The following is a 22,410-nucleotide window of genomic DNA, read 5'->3' on the forward strand; positions in this document are numbered from 1 at the left end:
GTCTTTTTGGTACACACTTTTATAGGGATAGAAAATTAGAGTTTAAGGAATTCTTTCGAATAATTTATATGTTGATTTAAGTAGTGGGTTAATGTTGGATTCGAATACGATATTTTGATTTGGAGTGGTTTTAATCAATTTTATCACAATTTAACAAATTTATTAATATTATCTTGGATTTTAATAATTGTATCTAATAGTTTCAACTTAAAATCCTGTTTTAGTTTTGTGGAGTATATTTTTTACTATCGGAACTTCGCTCCAAGGATGATGGAATATAGAAATTGTAAGTAGGAAATAAAAAATTGGACGGAATTGATTTATTAGTAAAGATGGATAATATTTTAACTCAGGGGTATGGTCGAATGGTATTAGACTCATTCATTACTAACCAAATGGTCAGGGGATTGATCCTTACAGGTATGGAGCAAATCCTTGGGTCAATTAATTTACTATTCGAGGTGCCTACATGTTAGTACGAGAGATAGTCATTGGGTTCGTTGATGGATATCCTTGGTCTACTAACAAAAAAAAGCGATAAAATTTCAAAATTGAATAAAACTAATAAAATAATCAAATGTTTGAATAAATTCGGTGGTCAACCCTTTATTTATATACTTTGATGAGCTTATTGAACCTTATAGAAGAAAGATGGGCTTTTGCATGGTCGATAACCGATCTATTTAGAACTATGGGCCGTTGAAGAATTTCATTTTACATTTCGCTCCCTGAAATCAGACCTAATTTAACTTCGACCCTCACATGGATTCCCATGGGTCCCACACAACAATATTGTTAAATAATTGGGACAGTTCTGAAAAGATCTAGAAACAGCTTCAAATAATTAGTTAGCTGATTTTTTTGTAACTCAATTATTTTATTTCTCAAATAGAACGTGAAATGGCTTAGCCTCTGAGTCAATATGAGACTTCTTTTTGGATTCATCTATGATTGGATTCAGCTTTACAGGTAGGCCATCTACAAGGAAACAGAATAATTTATTTAAATTATTTGAGAAACTGATAAATAATTTATATGCTTTTTGGGTGGAGGGAGAGGGAGGCATAATTCTATTTTCAGACAAAGAAACATGGTTACTCAGGAAAACTTTTATCCAATGTTCTAAATAATTTTCTAGGTGTATTATTTTATTTACACTTTTCAAGATTTTCATGGATTAGATGTTTTAACCGATTCATGATTTTTTTGTCAATCAAACAAGCCAACAACGTTTGGTATAGGGTTGAATTCTTGCAATTTTAAGATTGGATCTTGCTTATATAGTGCTCTTTTTAACAAAATGATTAATAATGATTCCATATTTATTCCATTATGACTCGAACCAATGACCCATTGGATAGAGGAAAAGTCTCTTAACAACAAAGCTGCGTTGTATCATTCATCTTACATATAAGGTTGAATTTGACGGTTTCGATTTTGCTTCAAATTTGATCGTTTTTATTGGTTTTTTCAAATTCTCAACGGATTTCACATTTCCCAATTTCCACGGATTTTTCACATTTTCCTCTAATGATAGCTTAGAATCATAACAGGTACGTCGGTTCTTGTTCAACCCCTGACAGATGGTTATAGTCCTAAAACCACAACCATCTGACTAGTTCCAAGCTGAGCAGGTGATTCCGGTCTAACCATGTACATCTATATCTGCATACAAAAAAATAATAACACATGTATAAGTAAATAAAAAATCATCCAGTCAAAATGTACATAACTTGATTCTTTCCTACCATTTATTCCATGGACAAAATGTCTTTATGAAAGATAGCAATCAGCCCCCCTCCCCCTACTATGAGGCCAACAAAATACACAAAAAAATAAAATAAAATGATTTGCAAAGTTGGAAAGATACTGTATAAGATTTTGTAGGTCTATGGAAGGAAATGGAATGATACAGCATTTTATTTTATTTGAAAATGTAGTTTTGTCTCTTTTTGTTTCTTTCTGCATTAGTACTACATATTTTAGCCACTATTCATTCATCCACACCCCCCTTTTTTCCCTCCTTCCCATCTTCTTCACATCCTCTCTTTCCGGGCTCAATCGGGCCTGTTTCTACTCCAAACACTTTTACCACTACAAACAAGCCAGACGATGAAGAAGCATGTACTCCTCCTCGCCTTGCTCTGTGCAGCAATCCTAGTCCAAGGTTGTAATTAAGTCTGTCATACATGATTTTTCTCGGTTCGTATTGCTTCATGGTTTCATGCATGTGACTAGTGATTTTGGAAATGCAGGGTCCAGAGTTCAAAAGGGACATGTCAAAAACTGGAAAGATTACAATATTCAATCAAAATTGAGAGAGGTAAGTAAACTATAAGATTCTGATAGCATCAAAACATCAGTGTCTGAGCCATGGATTAAATTCCTTGTTGTGGGGAATGCAGGGAGGTTCTAGAAGGTTCTTAATCGGCTCGGTGGCTCCGACTTGCACCTACAACGAGTGCAGAGGTTGTCGGTATAAGTGTAGAGCAGAGCAAGTACCGGTTGAAGGCAATGATCCCATGAATAGTGCTTATCACTACAAATGTGTGTGCCACAGATAGTTCTTTTACCTTTTCCTTGACTTACTATGTCCAAATATAGAGTCAGAGTCAGTCTCTACCTTATGGATTTCGATACTACTATAAATAACTGTTGCTATTACTAGGAGGAAATATAGATCCCTTTTGTCTAGAGTGGTTGTGTTTGTGCCATTTTTGTTTATTACGGTTGTGGAATGTTGTTTAACCGGTTTTGTTGGTGGAGGAGCAGATTATTGAGTCTGGTTTAAGATTTTTGAATGTTGTTTAACCGACAATCGTGTTACCCTACACAATACACGTACACTAGGTATAACATCGTATCGACATATAACCCTTAAAGGCCGAGCCCTATGGGATAGTCTTCTCACGAGACTGGTTAAGATCTGAATCCAAACACATATTTCAGTGACAAATTTATTTCAGTTGGTATGTGTAGTACTATGAGTCAATGAGTCCCGGTTTCGATCTTGACCCGTCTCATGGTAAGATGGTCTAAAACATGCATTTAAAGGGTATGCATTCTCAAAATCTAAAAGCATGGTCCTAACAAAATTACCCTTTATATGCATGCTGTCCACTTTATAATCATACATACCTCAACCATGGTGATGCAAATCGATGAAGAACGCAGATCCATTGATCAAATGCGCATGCACCTGCACATTCATCAGACAAATACATCAGGTGCAGCATCACTTTCAACCCACGAACCTTAGAATATCTAAATTTACAGTGATAAGACAGGTGGGGTGGGGGTGTAGGGGATTTGCAAGAATGGTGAAAAAGAAGAATCACAATGAACTGCAAGTGGCACATGGAAGTGGTCCCAAATTGGTGGCATGATGCTAGAGCACATGGGCATTCTAGATCCCTATACAAGTGAATGTACTTTGACAAACTTGCAGCTTTTCCACTTCTTTTGAGAACCTTCTCGCATCGACTTTATGGCAACTTCTACTACTTATGAAGAAAGCCATTTTACCTTTTTCACAGAGTCACAGACTGGTTGGTACGTCTCTCTGCAATGAAATCTATTACATTCCCATGCACCGTTTTGTTGCAGTAGATGCCTCTATAAATTACAGTAACAACCAATGATTGAAGGAACATGTACAACAGTATCGCTTTAAAATGAAAATTATAAATTACTACCTTGTGGCAGAAGGGAACTTGAGTTACTGAGACTGATCTAGAAAGCATCACTGGTTAAAAAAAGTGTGGAATAACAAAAAACAGTCAAAGATACATCTGAACAGATCGTTTATATGATGAAACATGAGAATGCGGTATCAGACACATTGTTGGAGTGATGCCTCTAGAAATTACTTAACCTGCAGTAACAACCAATGATTGAAGTAACATGTATAATACTCTTTAAACAGAAAATTACCTTGTGGCAGAAGGGAACTTTAGTTACTGAGACTGCTCGAGAAACCATCACTGGTATAAGATGGATGATTCTTTGCAATTAAAAGAAGGTGTGGAATAACGAAAACAGTCAATGATAAAATTGAACAGATCGTTTATATGATGAAATATGAGCATGCGGTATCAGAAGATTCACATCAAGGCTTGCAACATGCTCCTCAAAGACAATCATTCAAGCTAATAAGTGACATCCAAGCTTAGAATGGCATCACGTGATCTCGGATTGGACCATCACATTAAAGTGATAGAAAGAAGAGCTAGCAAATACAGAGCAGCCTGTTCATAAGAGGCATGTTTGTGTGGAATTACCAAGAAAGTTGCTACAGCTATTTTTCAAGGAGGTAGGATGACCACAACTGTTCCCCTTTCTGTTTTTGTTATTCAAAGATCAGTAGCTTCTCGACAAGTTACAAGTTGCTCAAAGGTACACGAGCATGAGAAAAAAAGGAACTAGCATTAAATTAACTGATATAAGCTGACATCTTGAATGTACAAGAAATCAGCTTTTTACTATTTTTTACATGTATAAAATACATTTGAGTGTCGTTTCACCATCCTCATTCATATTAGCAATCCTCCTCCCTAGCAAAACCATTAACGTTCTCCCGATCAACAGGAACCGGTAATTAAGAGAAGAGCCCACAACCAGTAGATTCCAAGTTCTACGAGGACGAAGGTGGAGATGGTGGGGAGGACAGAAAGGCATGATAAGATGAAGATGCAAGTTGAGCCAAAGCCGGAAGTGAACCACCTGCATGTAAATCAAGTCCATATGGAAAGAAATGAGATGATGCATTTCGTCATATTACAATAGCTAACTGGTTGAAAACATCACAAAATCTATTAACAAACCACCCACCACCGCTAGCTACATCAACAGTTTGCATGAAAACAAGTAGACAAAAGCCAGCTCCAAATCTCTTAATCTATCTATACAGCCTTTAGTGAAAAAGATGTTTCAGCCGACATGACCGACATAGTTGCTATCAAAATTACGCAGATATATAGTGTGTAGGATTAGCAAGTTATGATTGACAGTGTGTTTAGCTAATAGACATGAGCAGTTAATTGGAGCAGCCATCTCACCTGCTAGCCCGGCACATCCTGATGAGAAAATAATGACAGGTGGCCCCTGCATCGAGAAAGATGAACTTAGATAAATCCGACAATGGAAAAGCAAAAGGAAGATGGGATCTTATGAGATAATCATCTTTATAAGTAACATATAGCTAAATGAAACATAGGAGAACCAACGCTAAAAAACAGAGTATGTTTATAGTCTTCAAGAACACAAAAGCAGCATCAATAGACTTACACCAACGAAGAATTGCAGCCACATAGGCCCTTTAATCCTCCTCCTAACGACGGGCATAGCTGCAGCAGTACAAAGGAAAGAGTGACTTTTTCACAATCACATAACTCCCCCTTCCCAGCAAATCAACATTTTGCAGCAAATTGCTAAACACTTCGGTTCCAATAGCACATTAATATCGAGAAACGATGTTCCAGAAACTGCATAATGATATTTAGATTGAAATGACTCGTTTCAGTTTCAACTCTTTTGAGCATTACAAGATAGAGCACTGAAGAATAAGTTGTGATTTCATAGCACTTAATCCAAGAAGAACCTCAAAATTTCTTTCGTACTTGGACTAAAAACTAACAAGAGAAAGACAACCTTGTCGCAAGTAGCACGACACTCATCAATCCTACTACAGTTCAATCTAAAGCTTGTGACTGATGGCAGAGTTGTTATAAACCAACAGGACTATCTCATTCGATAATCCAATAATAGAACACTACCTATACAAAGGAAATTATGAATAGGAATTTCATCAAACAAATTGTGTGCACAATTCAAAGTCTACGATGAAGCTACCAAAAACAAACAAAACAGGACAAACTTACTGTGGTTGAAGCCGTATACAGCGCCTGCTATCCCTCCAACCGCCGTTCCTATCTAAACTCACGAGCAACAACAACACAAAAAAAACTAAATTATGAAGGAAAATCGGAAAAAAAAACAGAAATTCACCCAAAAAACCAAAAAGACGAAGACTGTTTTAATTCTCACCATAGAGAAGCCTTCTCTAACGAGTGGCGAAACGGTCCACTTGCTAGTCTCCTGCAATCGTAGAAAAAATCTGAATAAAATCGAACTACAACCATTAAAACTGAATCAATTTTTTTGGCGGCGTACCATCTCCTTAGTGAGAGGGCCGGCGCAGTGCGGGCACCGCGTGAATTGATCATCAGCTTTTCCGCCGCCGCGATTTTGCTCCGCCATCACTGCAGCTCAGTTTAGTTAATCAATACAGCTTGAGAAATGGTATATTTACCGAAAGTAGAAATTAATAAATTAAATGAACTTATTACTAAAATGACTGCCCAATTATTATGGGCTTCTTCAGTAAAAAATTATTTACATATTAATATTGATAGGCCCAATTAAATTCAGTCAATTTTTTTATATCCACGATGTATTAACTCATTTTTTACTTTTATACTAGTTTATAATCTCTTTATTTTATATAGTTTATAATCTCATTTACGTGTAGATTATATAATCTAGCACTCTCTCCATCCGTCCTTCTACATTAAATGCTTTAGGGTTTCTTACTTTTATCAGCTAATAAATGACTTATTTTACTTTTTAATTTTTTTAGTCGTGAATTTCTCATTCTATTAAATCATTTCACTCTCACTTTATTATGAAATAAATTAAACTTTATTATGAAATAAATTAATATATAAAAGGTTGATTTACATTCCACTACTTTTTCTTTGTAAATTACAACTTTTATTCTTTTGGCTTTGACCTAATGACCTGTATGAGTTGAGTATATTGTAATCAATATATTGTATATTTTGGATATCCTCATTCGCTATATCCACTACTAAATCTATAAAAGTATAAATACAAAATTATGTGTTAATAGATTATTAAATTAGCTTTCAAAGAAAAGATTTGTGACATTTTAATAATGTTGTGCAATTAAATAATTTAAAAAATATTCAATCCAACCCTATAAGACTCAGGAAAAATGAAAATAAATTGCTGTATTTTTTATGGAGGAACAAAAGTAGAAAAAATAATGTTTTATTTAAAGTGAATGAAAGTGCTCTATATATGAGTTGAAATCAACTACTTTTAAAAATTGATAATAGACTAATATGCTCAAGCATCTAAAAAACATACATATAGCTATATAATAACACTGTATACTATGAAAATAGACTATCAAGGAGTACTAAAAAAATTACATCCGTCCCAACTAAGTTAAGTCATATTTTTTTTGGATGTCCTAATTAAATTGAAACATTTTCCTTTTCAACAAAAAATAAGACATCCAATTACTCTTACTTTATTCCATTATCTATTATATTCTCTCTTTATCTTTTATTTATTTCTCCTACTTTTCAAAACAATTTCTTAATCTCCATGTCCAAAAGTTTTAACTCAACTTAGTTGGGACATATGAAGTACTAAGAAATACAAAATCGATTAAATAAAGTTATAAAAATAGCGTGTTGAAAAATGTACAGTTCGATTTTATCGATGAATGTACAATTGCACTTCAGTATTTTACCAACTACGAAGTACTACTCCCCCCGCCCCACTAAAGATGACATACTTTCATTTTTAGTTTGTCCCACCTAAGATGACACGTTACTAAAAATAGAAATCCATTTATCTCTACTTTATTCTCTCTCTTACTTTACCCTCTCCATCTAACACACAAAATAAAAGTGCATAAAATCCCGTGCCGCCCAAATAATGGGTCATCTTCCTTGGGACGGAGGGAGTAGTACTTATTACTTAATTAATGGTGTTTAGAATACTTAAAACTCCCTATTTTCTCTTTAAGTTAATGAGTAAGAGTACTACTTTTGGAGTAGTGTATGCATTTGCAGCTCACCAAACAAAACATATAGGAGTACTACAACAACTGATCTGAAACGTTGGCCATGTCTCGGTTGAATTTAAAAGTGCCTTACTTTATCTCAAAAGTGCAATGAAATAAAAGCAAAATTGTATTTCTAGGCAATGACATACTTGCAAAACACAATCAAATTATGTTTGCTTTGATGGCTCTTATTCACCCAACTTTAATAACAAAAAGGTGAATATATTGAACGAAGAAAGCAACTATTAATTTTGAATTCTTACAGTTAAGATAGAAAGATAGTTTATATATGTACGTTTTCTGTTGAAATATTAATCTGTAACAGATAGGAGCGAAAAGAGTTGGAATAATAAAATACTGTAATAGAAGCAAACAAAAAGAAAATATATAATAACTAATCAAATACTAAAACAAAAGCTCTATATTAAAAACAATAAGACAAATAAGAAAAAAATTAAGAAATAAAATAAAATATGTAATTGAAGCAAACAAAAAGGAAAAGACATAGTGGCCAGTCAAATGCTAAATCAAAACAAATGCTCTATATGAAAATCAATAAGACAAATAAATAAAAAGATTTAAGATAGAAACGATGAGGAGCCATAAGATGAGTGAAGCTATCAAGAGTGCTTGTGCATCTTTTGCTTGAGGATGGTATTTATAGAAGAATTTGGTGGTTTTTGGCTCCACAATTTCAAATTTTAAATTCTTTTGATAAATTGTTGGCACCGTGTAATAGCATATTTATTTATGGTTTGTTAAGTTACACAACAGATTTAAATCCAAATCAAAGATCTTGTGTATTCAATTTCATGTGGCAGAATTACTCTGATTAATTGACGCATAGAAGTATTAATTAATTAGTGAAAATAAAATATCAACACTACACATTAAAAACCAATGAATCAACTTGTATACCATTTGATCCAAGCCTTCTAGCTCAACTGGTTGAGAAGGGAGGCAAGGATATGACGCCATCCAGGAGGTCCTGAGTTCGAATCCTGGATGGCGCAACCTGGGATTAATTTCCATGTGGGCTCAAGGCTTGTTGCCTTGGGACATTGAAAGCGTGCAGACCTGTACCTGTCTGAGGGTAGTCAACTTACATGCCCGGTACCCGCCTGAGGGTAGTCAACTTACGAGCCAAGAGGAGGCTAGTTCGGACGTGACCACGAGGGGCTGAGGCCTGAGGGTAGTCAACTTACGAGCCAAGAGGAGGCTAGTTCGGACGTGACCACGAGGGGCTGGGGTGGGCTAGTTCGGACGTGACCACGAGGGGCTGGAAGAGGCTGGTTCGCTTGCCAATGTATCTCGAACTCTGTTGTGTGTGTGTGTGTGAAAAAAAAAACCTGGACCTGTCTGAAGTTAGTCAACTTACATGCCCGGGACCCATCTGAGGGTAGTCAACTTACGAGCCAAGAGGAGGCTAGTTCGGACGTGACCACGAGGGGCTGGGGTGGGCTAGTTCGGACGTGACCACGAGGAGCTGGAAGAGGCTAATTCGCTTGCCAATATATCTCGAACTCTGTTGTGTGTGTGTGAAAAAAAAAACTTGTATACCATTTGGTCAATAAATGAAGCAAAATAGATTCTTAGTACATTTTAATTATTGGGCCAATATATTCAGTTGCATAAAGCTTATTTTGAGTATAGCAGGGACAGACGTAGAAATAATTATTGATAGGGGCTGAGACTTCTAAATTTTATACTTTCTCCGTCTACGAAAAATAGGACACATTATGAATGACACGAGTTTTAATGTGGAATTGGTAAAGTAAGAGAGAAGAGAAAAAAGTAAAAGAGAAGTAGTGTTAGAAGAATGTGAGGTCGATATTATTAGTAAGAGAGGATGGAAAAAGTAAAAGATAATTTGTTAAAAACCTTCCATTTTTAGACATGCTCTATTTTTGGTGGACAACTAAAAATAGTAAATATGCTCTATTCTTCGTGGACGGAGGGAGTATTGATGTATATTTTTGAGTAATTTAGATCATTTGTAGGGGCTTTTACATTATACTCCCTCCGTCCCAGTTTAAGAGTCCTATTTTGTCATTTCCGTCTATCCCAATTTAAGAGTCTCATTTAGGATTTACCATATTTGGACATAAAATGTAATTTCATTGTTGATTAAATTTACACTCAAATGCCATTAAAATAAAAAAAAAATAAAACAAAACAAAATTATAAACATACAAAAGTTAAAAGGGTCTCACTTTCCACCACCTCACTTTAATTATTGCACACTCCAACAACCACGATCCACTTAAATTATTACACACTTTAACAATTTCTTAAAGCCTATGCCCTAACTAAATTGCACTCCTAAAATGAGATGTAGAGTAACTTGCACTAAATTTGTAGAGTAACTTACACTAAATTTGACTAAATTTTTAAAAATTTAATAGAAAAAAGTAAAAAATATTATTTCATTGAAGGCTTGTCCCACTCCTTGCACCTTGGGTCCGCCCATGGAGCCTAGAGAACACTTTTTCCGTAGAATGGCGGTGGAGAACCCTCAACATGCACAATGAATACTACAAATATGGTCAGCTTAAATTTCACTAAGTTTGGCTGCAAAAATAGTCCATAAAAACTATGGCTTTATATATTGATATATATATAGATAGATATATTATATTAAATTTCCATTTATGAAAACTTTGTATGTTTAATATGTTTCTCTATTTAAAAATGATAATATCTTCAAGCGAAATTTTGATTTCAATTAGTATATTAAATGCCGTACAAAAGAGATTTAATTTAAATGACAAAACTTAAGTGCATCTAAGGCTCGGATGCAAATTAATATTGGTATATGGTGGCCGAGACCGAAATTAAGACTGGCCCAATAATAATTTACTAAAATTCTTATTAAAATTCGTGTCGTCCATAAATGAAATTATATTTGTTGCGTTTCGTGGGCCTCCTACTTGCTCAGTGTAGGGAAATTATTATGGATTTGGGGTAAGCAAAAAACAAAAAATTGTCTGTCATAGCATTAAAACTGGTTTTCAAGTATACGCTCTTGAAGCGGAATTTTTGTGGAGGGGCATTGAAGTCGCCAACCCCTCATTTGATTACTGCCACACCTCCATTGGTGCATATGTTAGTGGCAATCTCCATTGGTTGGTTCGAATGGACAAACTAAAGACGTCGCTTCATGTGCTTATATTCAGGAAGTTGTGGAGGAGTTACGCATGTCCTATATGTTTGGAAGCTTTTGAAGCTGTAGTATTAACACCTTTTGTTCATCAACTATGCCGAGAGTGGAACATGAGACCCATTTAGTATTAGTTTTATATTGAATTATGAAGGCTAATTTTAGTGGAATGTAGGGTTTGTATACTAAAATTAGAATAAAATAAATGGTTCTATAAATTGTGGACAACCAAAAATGAAAACATGACTCTTTAAATGGTGGACCGATGGAGTAATTGAGAAAATTACATGCTAAAGTATAAATATATTTATAATTATTAAAAAAATTAATAATTAAGTAGTTCATATAGTACTATTTGAAGATAAAGTAAGAATATTTATTATAGTTGTTAAATAGACGGAATTGAATTTTACTTTTGTTGGACTTCCACTAATTCAATTCCAGTCAAATATTTAAAATCACGCGGGGTCATATAAAATGAAAAAAATATAATCCCTCTGCGCGATCTGCCCTAGCCCTCTCCCTCTGCGTCGGAATTTTCACAATCTTCTCATTCGCCGTGTAAGCAATCCGCCGTTCATTCGCCGCGTAAGCAATCCGCCGTCTCCGAGGTATTCTCCAATTTTATTATGCTATGCTTGATTTGTAATTAGCCATCAAAGACATTAGACTCACTATATATTTCTCTAGTAAAGGCTGATTAGTTTACTGAAATCGATTTAGTTGTATTGATTGAGAATAATACTCCAGAAACATATTTTGAAAATGGATGATTTCAGTGGATTGGGAAAATAATAATATGAACTATGTTTGGTATATTAGGATGCTTTCAGTAGATTTGGTTCATTCGATGACTTATGTTTCCTTAGATTGGGAAAATTATAATATGAACTATGTTTGGTAGATTAGGATGCTTTCAGTAGATTTGGTTCATTCAATGAGTTATGTTTCGGTAGATTAGGAAAATTATAATTGAACTCTAATAAACTAATCAAGAAAGTAGAGAGGTGGTGAGCCATGCAAGTGTTTAAAGGGGATTTGGAAGGCTGAATCAGGAGAATGAGTTATGAAGATGGAAAAATAGAGTCTATACAACATTATACAGTCTATGCAAACTGATAAAAAGATGACAACATAATAACTTATGAATTAGATGATACATTTATGGGATTTCTCTTCTCTACTCTCTCCCCCCAAACACCAAAACTGGCCTCTTCGTGACTTTGGTTGGGATACATTTTCTGGAGTTTCTCGCAACAACCAGTTTTCATATTGTCAAAACTTTTTGCTCCAAAGATTGTCCTGGAAATCATTATTATTATTATTATTTTTTGTATGGGGTTTCTTTCTTTATATGGTGTGAATTGTGATACAGAGAGTATTAGAGAAGATTGAGTTTTATGAGTGTTTTTTGATTGAGTGGGTCAGGTCCAATACTAAGTCTCGGGACTATAGTGCTATGTTGGAGTAGTCTCCGCTTATGAATCATAGTCATCCTCTTATAACAAAATTAATCTTAGGCTATCTCGAGCTAGTTCAATCTTGATAATCTTATATCAATTTAATTTGAGTAACATCTCTTCACACCAGTATGCTACTTATCAAGGCAAAATGAATTTATTAAGTATATGTTATTCTCTATTTTCTGCATATCAGTGGTAGGTATACCTTCTGTCATGCAGTACATAAGTCATAAGTGACACGTGGTGCATATCCATTGCATAGGTAGATCAGTAGCCTTGAAAATAAGGGGTTTCTTTTCCTTCTCTATAGGTGAACTTGAAAAATGTGATTCATGGTTTAGAATTATCTAACCATGATGGTAATAGGTGAAGAAAGAAAAGCTTCAGAAAATGAGGACTATGAAATTATAGCAGCCAACTTGGACTATTTGTAAGCATCCCACTAGTACTATTTGTTTGCTGTATATAGTAGTACATGTATCATTTCGTCTTCAATGAATATTCTCTATGATCACCTTGTATCATAAACTGAAATAAAAAAGAATTGATAGCAAAAGTCTTGTTTACTTTATTTTTTCCTGCTCCCATGACAACTCTTCTTATCTTACTTCCTCTTACTACATGTAGACTTCTCCAAAGTATAAAAAATACGCAGCTCTTTTGTCATCTCTAAATCGTATTTTCTTAATCACAAACACCTTTTGTTTCTCAAAACAGAATGGAAAGCATGGATGTGGACTCTCTCGAGGTCAAGAGAGTGGTTCATGAGTATTTGATAGAAAGCATGGATGTGGACTCTCTTGAGGACGTGCATACAGCTGAAAAAATGCTGACTATGTTGGCAAATTTGAAATTTAGTCAAGATGACCGGATCTCGATACTGGTTCCGGAGTTGTTCCGCTGCTTTCTCTCTAAGAGGCTCATGAGCGAGCCTATGGTCATTTCTACCGGAGAGGTATTTTCCACCTCTATAAATTATATAATTATTAGTACCCAGAAAGTTATGTGTACTCAAAACTCAAAATTCTCGTAGCCCTTTTTCTGATACTGTCCCTTAATTATCATGATCTGGTTATCGTGCTCCTTGGTGGATTCACAAAAGGATTTATCAATGTGAAAAAAGTATATATTGATTTCATAAATTTGTATACATTACAACTCGTGTCATTTACAACTTTGTCTATTTTTTTGGACGGAGTGAGTATAAATTGTAGTGAAGAAGAAACCTCTCCGGTGGAAGTTGACAATCAACCACTCATTCCACTATCTTTTCACCAAACTTGCACTTTAGATTAAGATAGAGTATACATTAAAACTCGTGTCATTTACAACTTTGTCTATTTTTTTGGACGGAGTGAGTATAATTTGTAGTGAAGAAGAAACCTCTCCGGTGGAAGTTGACAATCAACCACTCATTCCACTATCTTTTCCCTCACTCTCTCTTACTTTACCAATTTTACATTAAAACCCGTGTCATTTACAACTTTTTCTATTTTTTTGGACGGAGTGAGTATAATTTATAGCGGAGAACAAACCTCTCCGGTGGAAGTTGAGAATAATAATTAAATACTCACTCTGTCCCAATAAAATTAAACCATTTTCGTTTTTGTATATTCATCAAAGCATGAGTAATGACATCAAAAGGACAGGATGATATCCATCTCAACCACCCCTGATGGAATTCAAGTTGGTCGAAAGGAGTGCAAGAATCTCAAGCATCTCACCCACAAGCACTTATTCTTCAACTTTACCATGGCCACTTCCACAAGACCTTCTGTTATAGCTCTAGCCTGGTTCGCACTTAGTCTACACAACATGTTAATTGTATACACGACCTCTCTCATTCCAAATTCATCCATATCGTCCTCCAACATATTGATGTATTGATGAGGGGAGCCAAGTTGCCGGCTTCAAAGAGTGCAGTCACTAGTTGTGCCATGACATGATTGGAATCGTATTCTGGTGGCTCAAATGCATAATTCTCGTGCCACATCGTTATCATTCAATGCATCTCGTTCTTCAAAACGATGGAAATCTGATCCGTCACTGACATCTCGTTATCATTTTTTGATGAGCACTCAATTTGCGCAGACATTTGATCGTCTATCCATTCAAAGGTGGCTTGGACGTGGGAATAATACATGTCCAATTACTCTGAAGCATATGTACGACTTTAGTCTTATACCAAACCTTTTACTCCGCACCATGATAACAAGCTGACATAAGAAATGGGGAATCGAGCTACAAGAAGACAATGTAGATGAGAGAAATGAGGAACGGGAGAAAAAGCCTTGTCCTCTGAAGAAATAATGCATCTCCGAAGTTTGGTAGAGAAGTTGGCAATCACATAGCCTAAACAAAAAGATGAAGCTGCAAAATGCTGCTGCTGCCCTTTTACCATTGTCCCTCCCCGACTCAAACAAGGCCATGATTGGAGAATGTAGCGCCTTGAAGCCCCTCATCATTTCGTTGGAATCAAGGATGAGAACAAGGAGAGAGTTGTGACTGATGGTGTAGTTAAAGCTGTGATTGAGAAGTGCGTTGCCATCAGATGTGCGTTAGCTAATTTTAAAGTCAGTAACGGGGATCAGATTTCCATCGTGGTGCCAAAGTGGTTCTAAACTGCGTTAGCTCAACCGCATACACAGTGAGCTCCTCACTCGTTAGGATGTCACGAAAAATCCATATTCTGGTTTGCATAAAATAATCACAACAAAATAGATAATTTCATTAAAACTGATTTTTGTTAATAAATTGTCATCTTAATTGACAGTTTCATAAAATTATTATAATCTTTATTTCTCTCATTTATGGAGTACTCTATATAATTAAGCTAATGCTACATCAGTTATTAATCTTTCAATTTAATCAACCGACATTATTTGTACTAAAAGACCAAAAACTACAAAGACCTTCTATAAATTCCAATGTAATTGTGACAACTATCTTTGCCAATAAATCGATTAGACGAGTTTGTGCATGAAATATCTTTGCCAATGTAATTTAAGATAGAGAAATGGCAATATGATTCCTCATTAGCATTGCGATGGATATCCGATCTTCATTACTCAATTTTAAATCCGACAACATAGTCCACATTTTCTCCATCGTGCATTTTTCGAATGTCAACATATTGAAGTACTCCCTCCGTCCCGGCTAAGATGACACATTGGAGAGAGAAAAGATGGATGGAAGTATTAAAATAGAGAGAGTAAGAAAGATGAATATTTTAATAGGGTGGGAAAAAGTGGTTGAGTGTATTAATTGGAGAGAGAAAGTTTCCAAAAAAGGAATTGTGTCATCTTAAGTGGGACAAACCAAAAAGGAAAACATGTCATCTTAAGTGGAGAACGAACTTCTCCTGTATTGCCTAGGAATTCGATCTAATCGAACCGACCAGTCCGACACCCAAAATTGACAAAACCATGAACCGGAACCGATGCCGAATAAGGTTCGGGTCGGTTCTCGGTTACCTAGCCAGGAACCGAAATACCACAATTTTTTTTAAAAGGTGGAAAATGTTGTTGCAAGAATTCGACCCGAGACTAATGCAGAAGGAAAGTGTCTTGCAAACTATTTACGCTACGATTCTCTTTGTTTTTGTTATGTGTAGAATAATTATTATGTAATCTTGTATTATAAAAAGTTATTCCGAGAGTTCCGTCGCACTGAAGATGACACACTTATCTCATTAGTTTGTTCCAACCAAGATGACACATTACTAAAATTTGAAATACCTTTATCTCTATTTTGTATTTGTGTTTTCATGTGATTAAAGAAGATTCTAATAAGAGATAGGTATTATTATTAATTGTATTTTCTGATTGCTAGTGAGAAATTTTCATCTTTTTAATTACTACCACGAACTAGAGAAATATGAGTATTATTTTCTCACTTTCCACTGCACCTTCAACCACAATTATGTATCAAATAATTATAAATATTATTGTAATTTTGTAATTACTAGTATTATTTTTTCAAATAATTTTAATATTCCATTCATTCCCCATATGCGTCTTACTTTGATTTTTTAATAAATATAGAGGGACAATTGGTGTAAAATTTAGTGGAGTGTGAGAAACAGGACGTAACACGGAGGCTGGATATAAAAATCATTGCAAGTTTAGAAGCATTGCAAGTATGTTTTGTGTGTATGTGATTAAGAAAATTCGAATAAGAGATGATAGTATTTTGTTATTTTTATTGAGATCATTTTATTTTCAAACATGATTATTAATCTACCTAATAATTGTAGATATTTTATGTCTCACTCTAAATTGGAATAAAGTTATGAAATAGTGAAAAAGTTCTTCCAATAATATTATGGAGTATCAAAGGTTAAAATCATGTCGGGATATTTTTTAAAGAATGGAAGTCGCATTTAATATTATTGTTTAGTTCACGACGAAATTTGTAGGTTTCTCTTATTTAAAAAAGTGGAATTCACATTTTATTTTGTGATTACCCTCTTCGCCTAATATTTTATTTTTCATCCCATCCGCGAATAAAGATTTTATTTACTACCCCACCTTTTAGTCTCTTCGTTCACGGAAAAATGTCGTTCTTCCCGGCAGCTGTGTTCACCCACATTATAGTTATTTAACATCGTTTGATTTAAGTAATAAGCGCATCAGTAACGAATATGGACATGGCGGGCAGAAGAGCTCGTTTAATTTGTGGTGCCCGATACGTGCAAGTCCCTTAACGTTGATAATCTTGATTTTTGAATGTGTTCTTGTTTATTGAATAACAAATAGTTTTGGCTAAAAATCTGATCAAGATGCCCAACTATTTATTGTTACTTTGGTAGCAGCTCTAATAGTCCATTCCAACATTCTATAATTATTGGGAAACCTATAATTATTGAGAATATGAATATATAATAATATACATTCACATTGCACAACCCAATTATTATGGGCTTCTTATTTTCTTTAATCAAAACTAAAAAAAAAATTAAGCGTAGCATTGAAAGGCCTGGTTTATGTTTCGCTCCGTTTTTCTTGTCCATTTTGTCAATTTTATCTTTATATATTATTGACTCATTTTATTTTAGGGTAAATTACTAGAAAAATAAGGAATTATATATGGTCATTATGTGATTGTAAAATTGGACAGAAAATTGTGAATTCGAACATTTTTTTCTCAAGTTCTCCACTAGTCTAATTTGGGTAAAGTGCATCTAATGGGGCATACAAAAAATTATTCGAGGAGTAGATCGCCCATTATTTTTGTCATTTTATTCAATACATTTAGGAAATAATTTGTCATCGATTTGAAACACATATACAAAATCAACAATATATTACAAATAAAAAATCAGGATATTTCGTCATGAGAATATTGAGAAAAATAAAAATAGAATTTTTGAATGACATTATTGGGTAAGAGCGGTCAAATTTTTGGTACAAAGTTCATATTTAATGAGTGAAATTATTTTACTTACAACTTAATGCCATGAAAATGAATTTAGATACAAAATTGAGACATATATTATTGGTGTCTTGTCTATGTCTAAACTCATAAATGCACATAATCTTATGGGTACTTATGTAGTAGTACAATTTTAAAGAGCCAAATAAAAAGAAAAAAAATTGAAGTTGAAGAACAAGTATAGAAGACCCTAGATTGATCAATATTTAGTCTTTTCACATTGATCACAACTTAGAGGGCCTATTTTATTTATTCAAATATTTCTAAAAGGAGCTAGTGTTTGGATATGTTGATTGACATAGCTCTTGGTGATCTATCAACATCCCCTAATTTAATTATCATTCTTGACTCGATTATTTTTAATATCCTACAAAAAATATATCATTGGATACTAGAACAAGCAACTCCTTTGCTTACTTCAAAACAGCAGTGTTTTTTTTAATTATCATAACAAAAACCAACTTTATAAGACACATTTTGTCTTTAGACATACATATATAGCTCAGTCATTATTTTTTTTACATTTAATTGCAATTTTGCATGCATGTAATTCTCAATTTCACTATCCACAACAAACATACACATACACGCATCAAATTTGATCATCAAACACACACACACATACATCAAATTAGATCATTAAACACACACACACACTAGTTCATTGAAATCTCACCCCAGATATTCTCAACAAACTAGTAGACTTTTTCTTCCATTTAAGAAATATTATCTTGCAACAGATATTTATTTGAAAGTGATGAATTATACTAGTGAGTATTGCATAATGTAATGTCACATTTCAGAAGCAAGAATTTGCAAAATCACAAGGCTTTTAGTAGTTTTCTCACCAAAAACTGAACTCTCAACTCCACTAAAATAAGCAAAGTCGTTGAGAATTGAGATTTCAATCTCTGCATCCAATATATATATATATATATATGACCTTTTTCAGATCAAATGCAACAAATCAAGATTTCATATCAATCTCAAAAATGGCTGATTCATCAGCATTTCACCTGCCTTTGCTGCTGTTCTGCTTCTTGCTTGTTGCCACTGGTGATGCAGAGTACAGACACCCCCGGCAGCCTCTAGACGCGAGGGTCAGAGATTTGATGAGTCGAATGACACTCGAGGAGAAGATAGGCCAGATGACACAGATTGCAAAAGAAGTAGCATCACCTCAGATCATCAAGAAGCACCACATTGGTACAAATTAGAATCCTATCAAATTTTTTGTTCGCGTTTCTACATTTTGATGATAATCGCGTGTTTTAGGCAGCATCTTGATCACCCCGGGAGGTGAGCCAGCCATCCATGCCTCTGCAGAGGCATGGATGGACATGGCTGACAGTTTCCAAGAAGGCGCTCTCTCTACTCGCCTCGGGATCCCTCTTATCATAGGCGTGGATGCGCTTCATGGCCACAACAACGCGTACAACGCCACCATTTTCCCTCACAATGTTGGCCTTGGAGCTACTAGGTAGTATTAGTTATGACAACTTTTTTGTTGTTTTTTTGTTCAAGATTGAACCTTGCATTGTGTTGGTTGTTGCCAGAGATCTGCAGCTCGTGCAGAGGATCGGAGCTGCAACTGCCCTCGAAGTCAGGGCTACCGGGATACCATACACTTTCGCCCCTTGCATCGCGGTACATAAAAGCAAGAATCAAGAATTAGTCCATTTTTTGCATATAACATGGTTGATTGTTTTGTAGGTATGTCGTGACCCGAGATGGGGCTGTTGCTACGAGAGCTACAGCGAAGATCCTAAAATCGTGCGGGAAATGACAGAGATTGTACCTGGCTTGCAAGGCTACTTGCCAGCTGAGTATCAGAGAAACTTCCCATATGTGAATGGAAGGTGTGTGTGTTGTGTTGTGTGTTAAATTAATGCTACATTTTCAAGATTTTTTTAAGGTTATTCGTGCAAAAACAGTGGCAAAGTCGCGGCCTGAGCTAAGCACTTCTTGGGAGATGGAGGGACGACTGATGGGATCGATGAGTACAGCACGGTTAAAGACTGGGATGGCCTAAAGAGCATCCACATGCCAGCGTATGTCGACTCAATCAGAAAGGGCGTTGCCACGATCATGATCTCGTATTCTAGCTGGAACGGGAAGAAGATGCATACTAACTACGATCTCATCACTGGATACCTCAAGAATGAGTTGAATTTCAAGGTAGCTCTTTTACAATCAAGATTTTGATCATTTCTTGATTTTGAAGTGGACCCTTTTCTTGTTTGATCTTGCAATAGGGGTTTGTGATCTCGGATTCGGAGGGGCTTGATCGTATCACAACTCCTCCGCGTGCCAACTACACTTACTCGGTCGAAGCTGCTATCAATGCAGGAATAGACATGGTTGGTGAATGTAAAAATCTGATGTTGTGAGCCAAGATTTCATGTTAGGTGCTGACTTGTTGCAAGTGATGGTGCCTTACACGTACCTCGAGTTCATCAACGAGCTGACTTCTCTGGTGTCGAAAGGGGCGGTCTCGATGAGCAGGATTGATGATGCTGTTAAGAGGATACTGAGGGTCAAGTTCATCATGGGACTATTCGAGCAGCCATTGTCTGATCGTAGGATAGTGAAGCATCTGGGAAGCCAGGTTGTGGCACGAGCCGGAGGCTGATGTTCGTGTTTTGGTACTGATTGGGATGTTGGATTCGTGCAGGAGCACAGGCGGATAGCTCGGGAAGCTGTGAGGAAATCACTAGTGCTGTTGAAGAATGGTAAGGATGTGAGTAAGCCTCTGCTTCCTCTGCCAAAGAACGCGCGAAGGGTGCTCGTTGCAGGCAGCCACGCCGACGGCATTGGTAGGCAGTGCGGAGGGTGGACTATGGATTGGCAAGGCCAATCTGGTAATATCACAACAGGTATAGTATCGATGCTAAGATTCTTGAATCTTGAATAAAAATCTGGTAATATCACAACAGGTATTTTGTCTGGTGTGAGGGATGCTGTTGATCAAGAAACTGAGTTTGTGTACATTGAGAATCCGGAGAAGGCGGTTGTTGCCTCGTCTAACTTCTCCTTCGCGATCGTGGTGGTGGGGGAGGAGCCTTACTCGGAGTATGAAGGCGACAGCACGATTTCTAATGCGTGTGGCGTTGTAGAGTGTGTTGTGGTGGTCGTCTCTGGGCGGCCCATTGTGATGGAGCCCTTCGTCGATGAGATGGATGCCTTGGTGGCTGCTTGGCTACCCGGGAGCGAGGGTGGGGGTGTGGCTGATGTTCTGTTTGGTGACCATGGTTTTAGTGGTAAGTTGCCGCGGACATGGTTCAGACGGGTCGAGCAGCTTCCAATGAACAAGGGCGACGCGCATTATGATCCGTTGTTTGGGTTCGGATTTGGGCTCACAACCATGTCTAGTGATGGGGTTGGAGTGGCGGCAGAGTAGATGTGTCTTGAGGCTGTAGATGTTGTGTTGTGTGGGCTTAGGGTTCTCACCTTTGTGAGGTGTTTTTGTGTTTTGTGTGAATGTTGCATTTGATTTTACCATACATATAAAAGAGATCGACCATTTCATCATTTCTTTGTGTTGCTACACTCTTTCTATAAAAAGGTGTGATATCAAATTAGAATGGGCCAATAGTGGTCTGGCCCGCAATAGATGCTCTTAGGTGGGGTCGATCCTCGACCGTTGTCTCTGATCCTATACCCCCCCAACCCTTCGGGGTTGATGTTCACTTTCATTCCTTATTCGACATCTATCATTGGTCCGGCCATATATTTGAATGCCCCAAACTGACCCAAACTAAAGTGTCGATTTGGCTCGAGTAACCATAAAAAACTTGATCCTAAATTTTTATGTACAAAAATAATTTCTTAAATCATGACATGTTGAGGTGGTCTACCGTAGAATCAAAGCATGCATCTCAATCACTCATAGGGTTCTTTGATTGATTATTTGGTTGCTTGGATTGCACATACTAGTTATAAATACAAATATCATCTATATCATGTCACATATCACTATGTACCTTAGAACAACACATGCATCTCAATAACATGCTTTTTAGAGCATATCGGTTGTTAAGATGCACATATTAGTTCTAAATACGAATATCATTTTTCTAGGAGTATATGTTGACGTCACGTGATGCTATTATATTGTCGATTTTATTAAAAATCAATCAAATAAATTGGTATTATTATTATGGACTTTTGGTCATTCAAATAAAAAGCTTGGACCGTTTGGTGCCATACCAGCGGAGGTAGGTATACAAGTTGAAGTTTAATACTACTATGGACAAAATCTTATCCAATTAATAATGGTAATGGAAAATCTTTCCACGTAATCTACACCTAAGATTATAGTAATCCGATTACAAATTTGCATAATTTAATTAAGTAACGCAATTAATAAATTATCCATTCATACGTTAGTACGTTATGACATGGACATCTATATTATTTGTCAATTAGTAATGATATATCCAACTTAAATTTCAGCTATCACTTCATTTTTGCAT

At 35.8% G+C, this 22,410-nt stretch overlaps 2 protein-coding genes and 1 pseudogene across 3 annotated transcripts; 2 read left to right on the forward strand and 1 right to left on the reverse strand.

The window, feature by feature from the left end:
* Positions 1–852: 852 nt before the first annotated feature.
* On the forward strand, positions 853–2,797 carry LOC121743858 (EPIDERMAL PATTERNING FACTOR-like protein 9). 2 transcript variants are annotated; one of them, XM_042137240.1, is made up of 4 exons: positions 853–969; positions 1,543–2,167; positions 2,256–2,323; positions 2,406–2,797. In XM_042137240.1, exons 2-4 carry the CDS (start codon positions 2,113–2,115, stop codon positions 2,562–2,564), a joined length of 282 nt encoding a protein of 93 aa, XP_041993174.1. In that variant the 5' UTR covers positions 853–969; positions 1,543–2,112; the 3' UTR covers positions 2,565–2,797. The 2 variants fall into 2 exon arrangements, with proteins under 2 accessions (XP_041993174.1, XP_041993173.1); XM_042137239.1 differs by having other exon boundaries at positions 860–969; positions 1,554–2,167.
* A 1,521-nt stretch (positions 2,798–4,318) lies between these two features.
* On the reverse strand, positions 4,319–6,315 carry LOC121743857. Its single transcript, XM_042137237.1, has 6 exons — positions 6,172–6,315; positions 6,046–6,096; positions 5,880–5,931; positions 5,287–5,345; positions 5,058–5,103; positions 4,319–4,722 (listed from the first exon to the last, which is right to left on the reverse strand). The coding sequence occupies exons 1-6, from the start codon at positions 6,256–6,258 to the stop codon at positions 4,634–4,636; spliced, it is 384 nt and encodes a 127-aa protein (XP_041993171.1). The 5' UTR covers positions 6,259–6,315; the 3' UTR covers positions 4,319–4,633.
* A 12,319-nt stretch (positions 6,316–18,634) lies between these two features.
* On the forward strand, positions 18,635–21,460 carry LOC121743594 (annotated as a pseudogene).
* Positions 21,461–22,410: the final 950 nt, after the last annotated feature.

Source organism: Salvia splendens, chromosome 8 (assembly GCF_004379255.2).
Source record: "Salvia splendens isolate huo1 chromosome 8, SspV2, whole genome shotgun sequence".
NCBI lineage: Eukaryota > Viridiplantae > Streptophyta > Magnoliopsida > Lamiales > Lamiaceae > Salvia > Salvia splendens.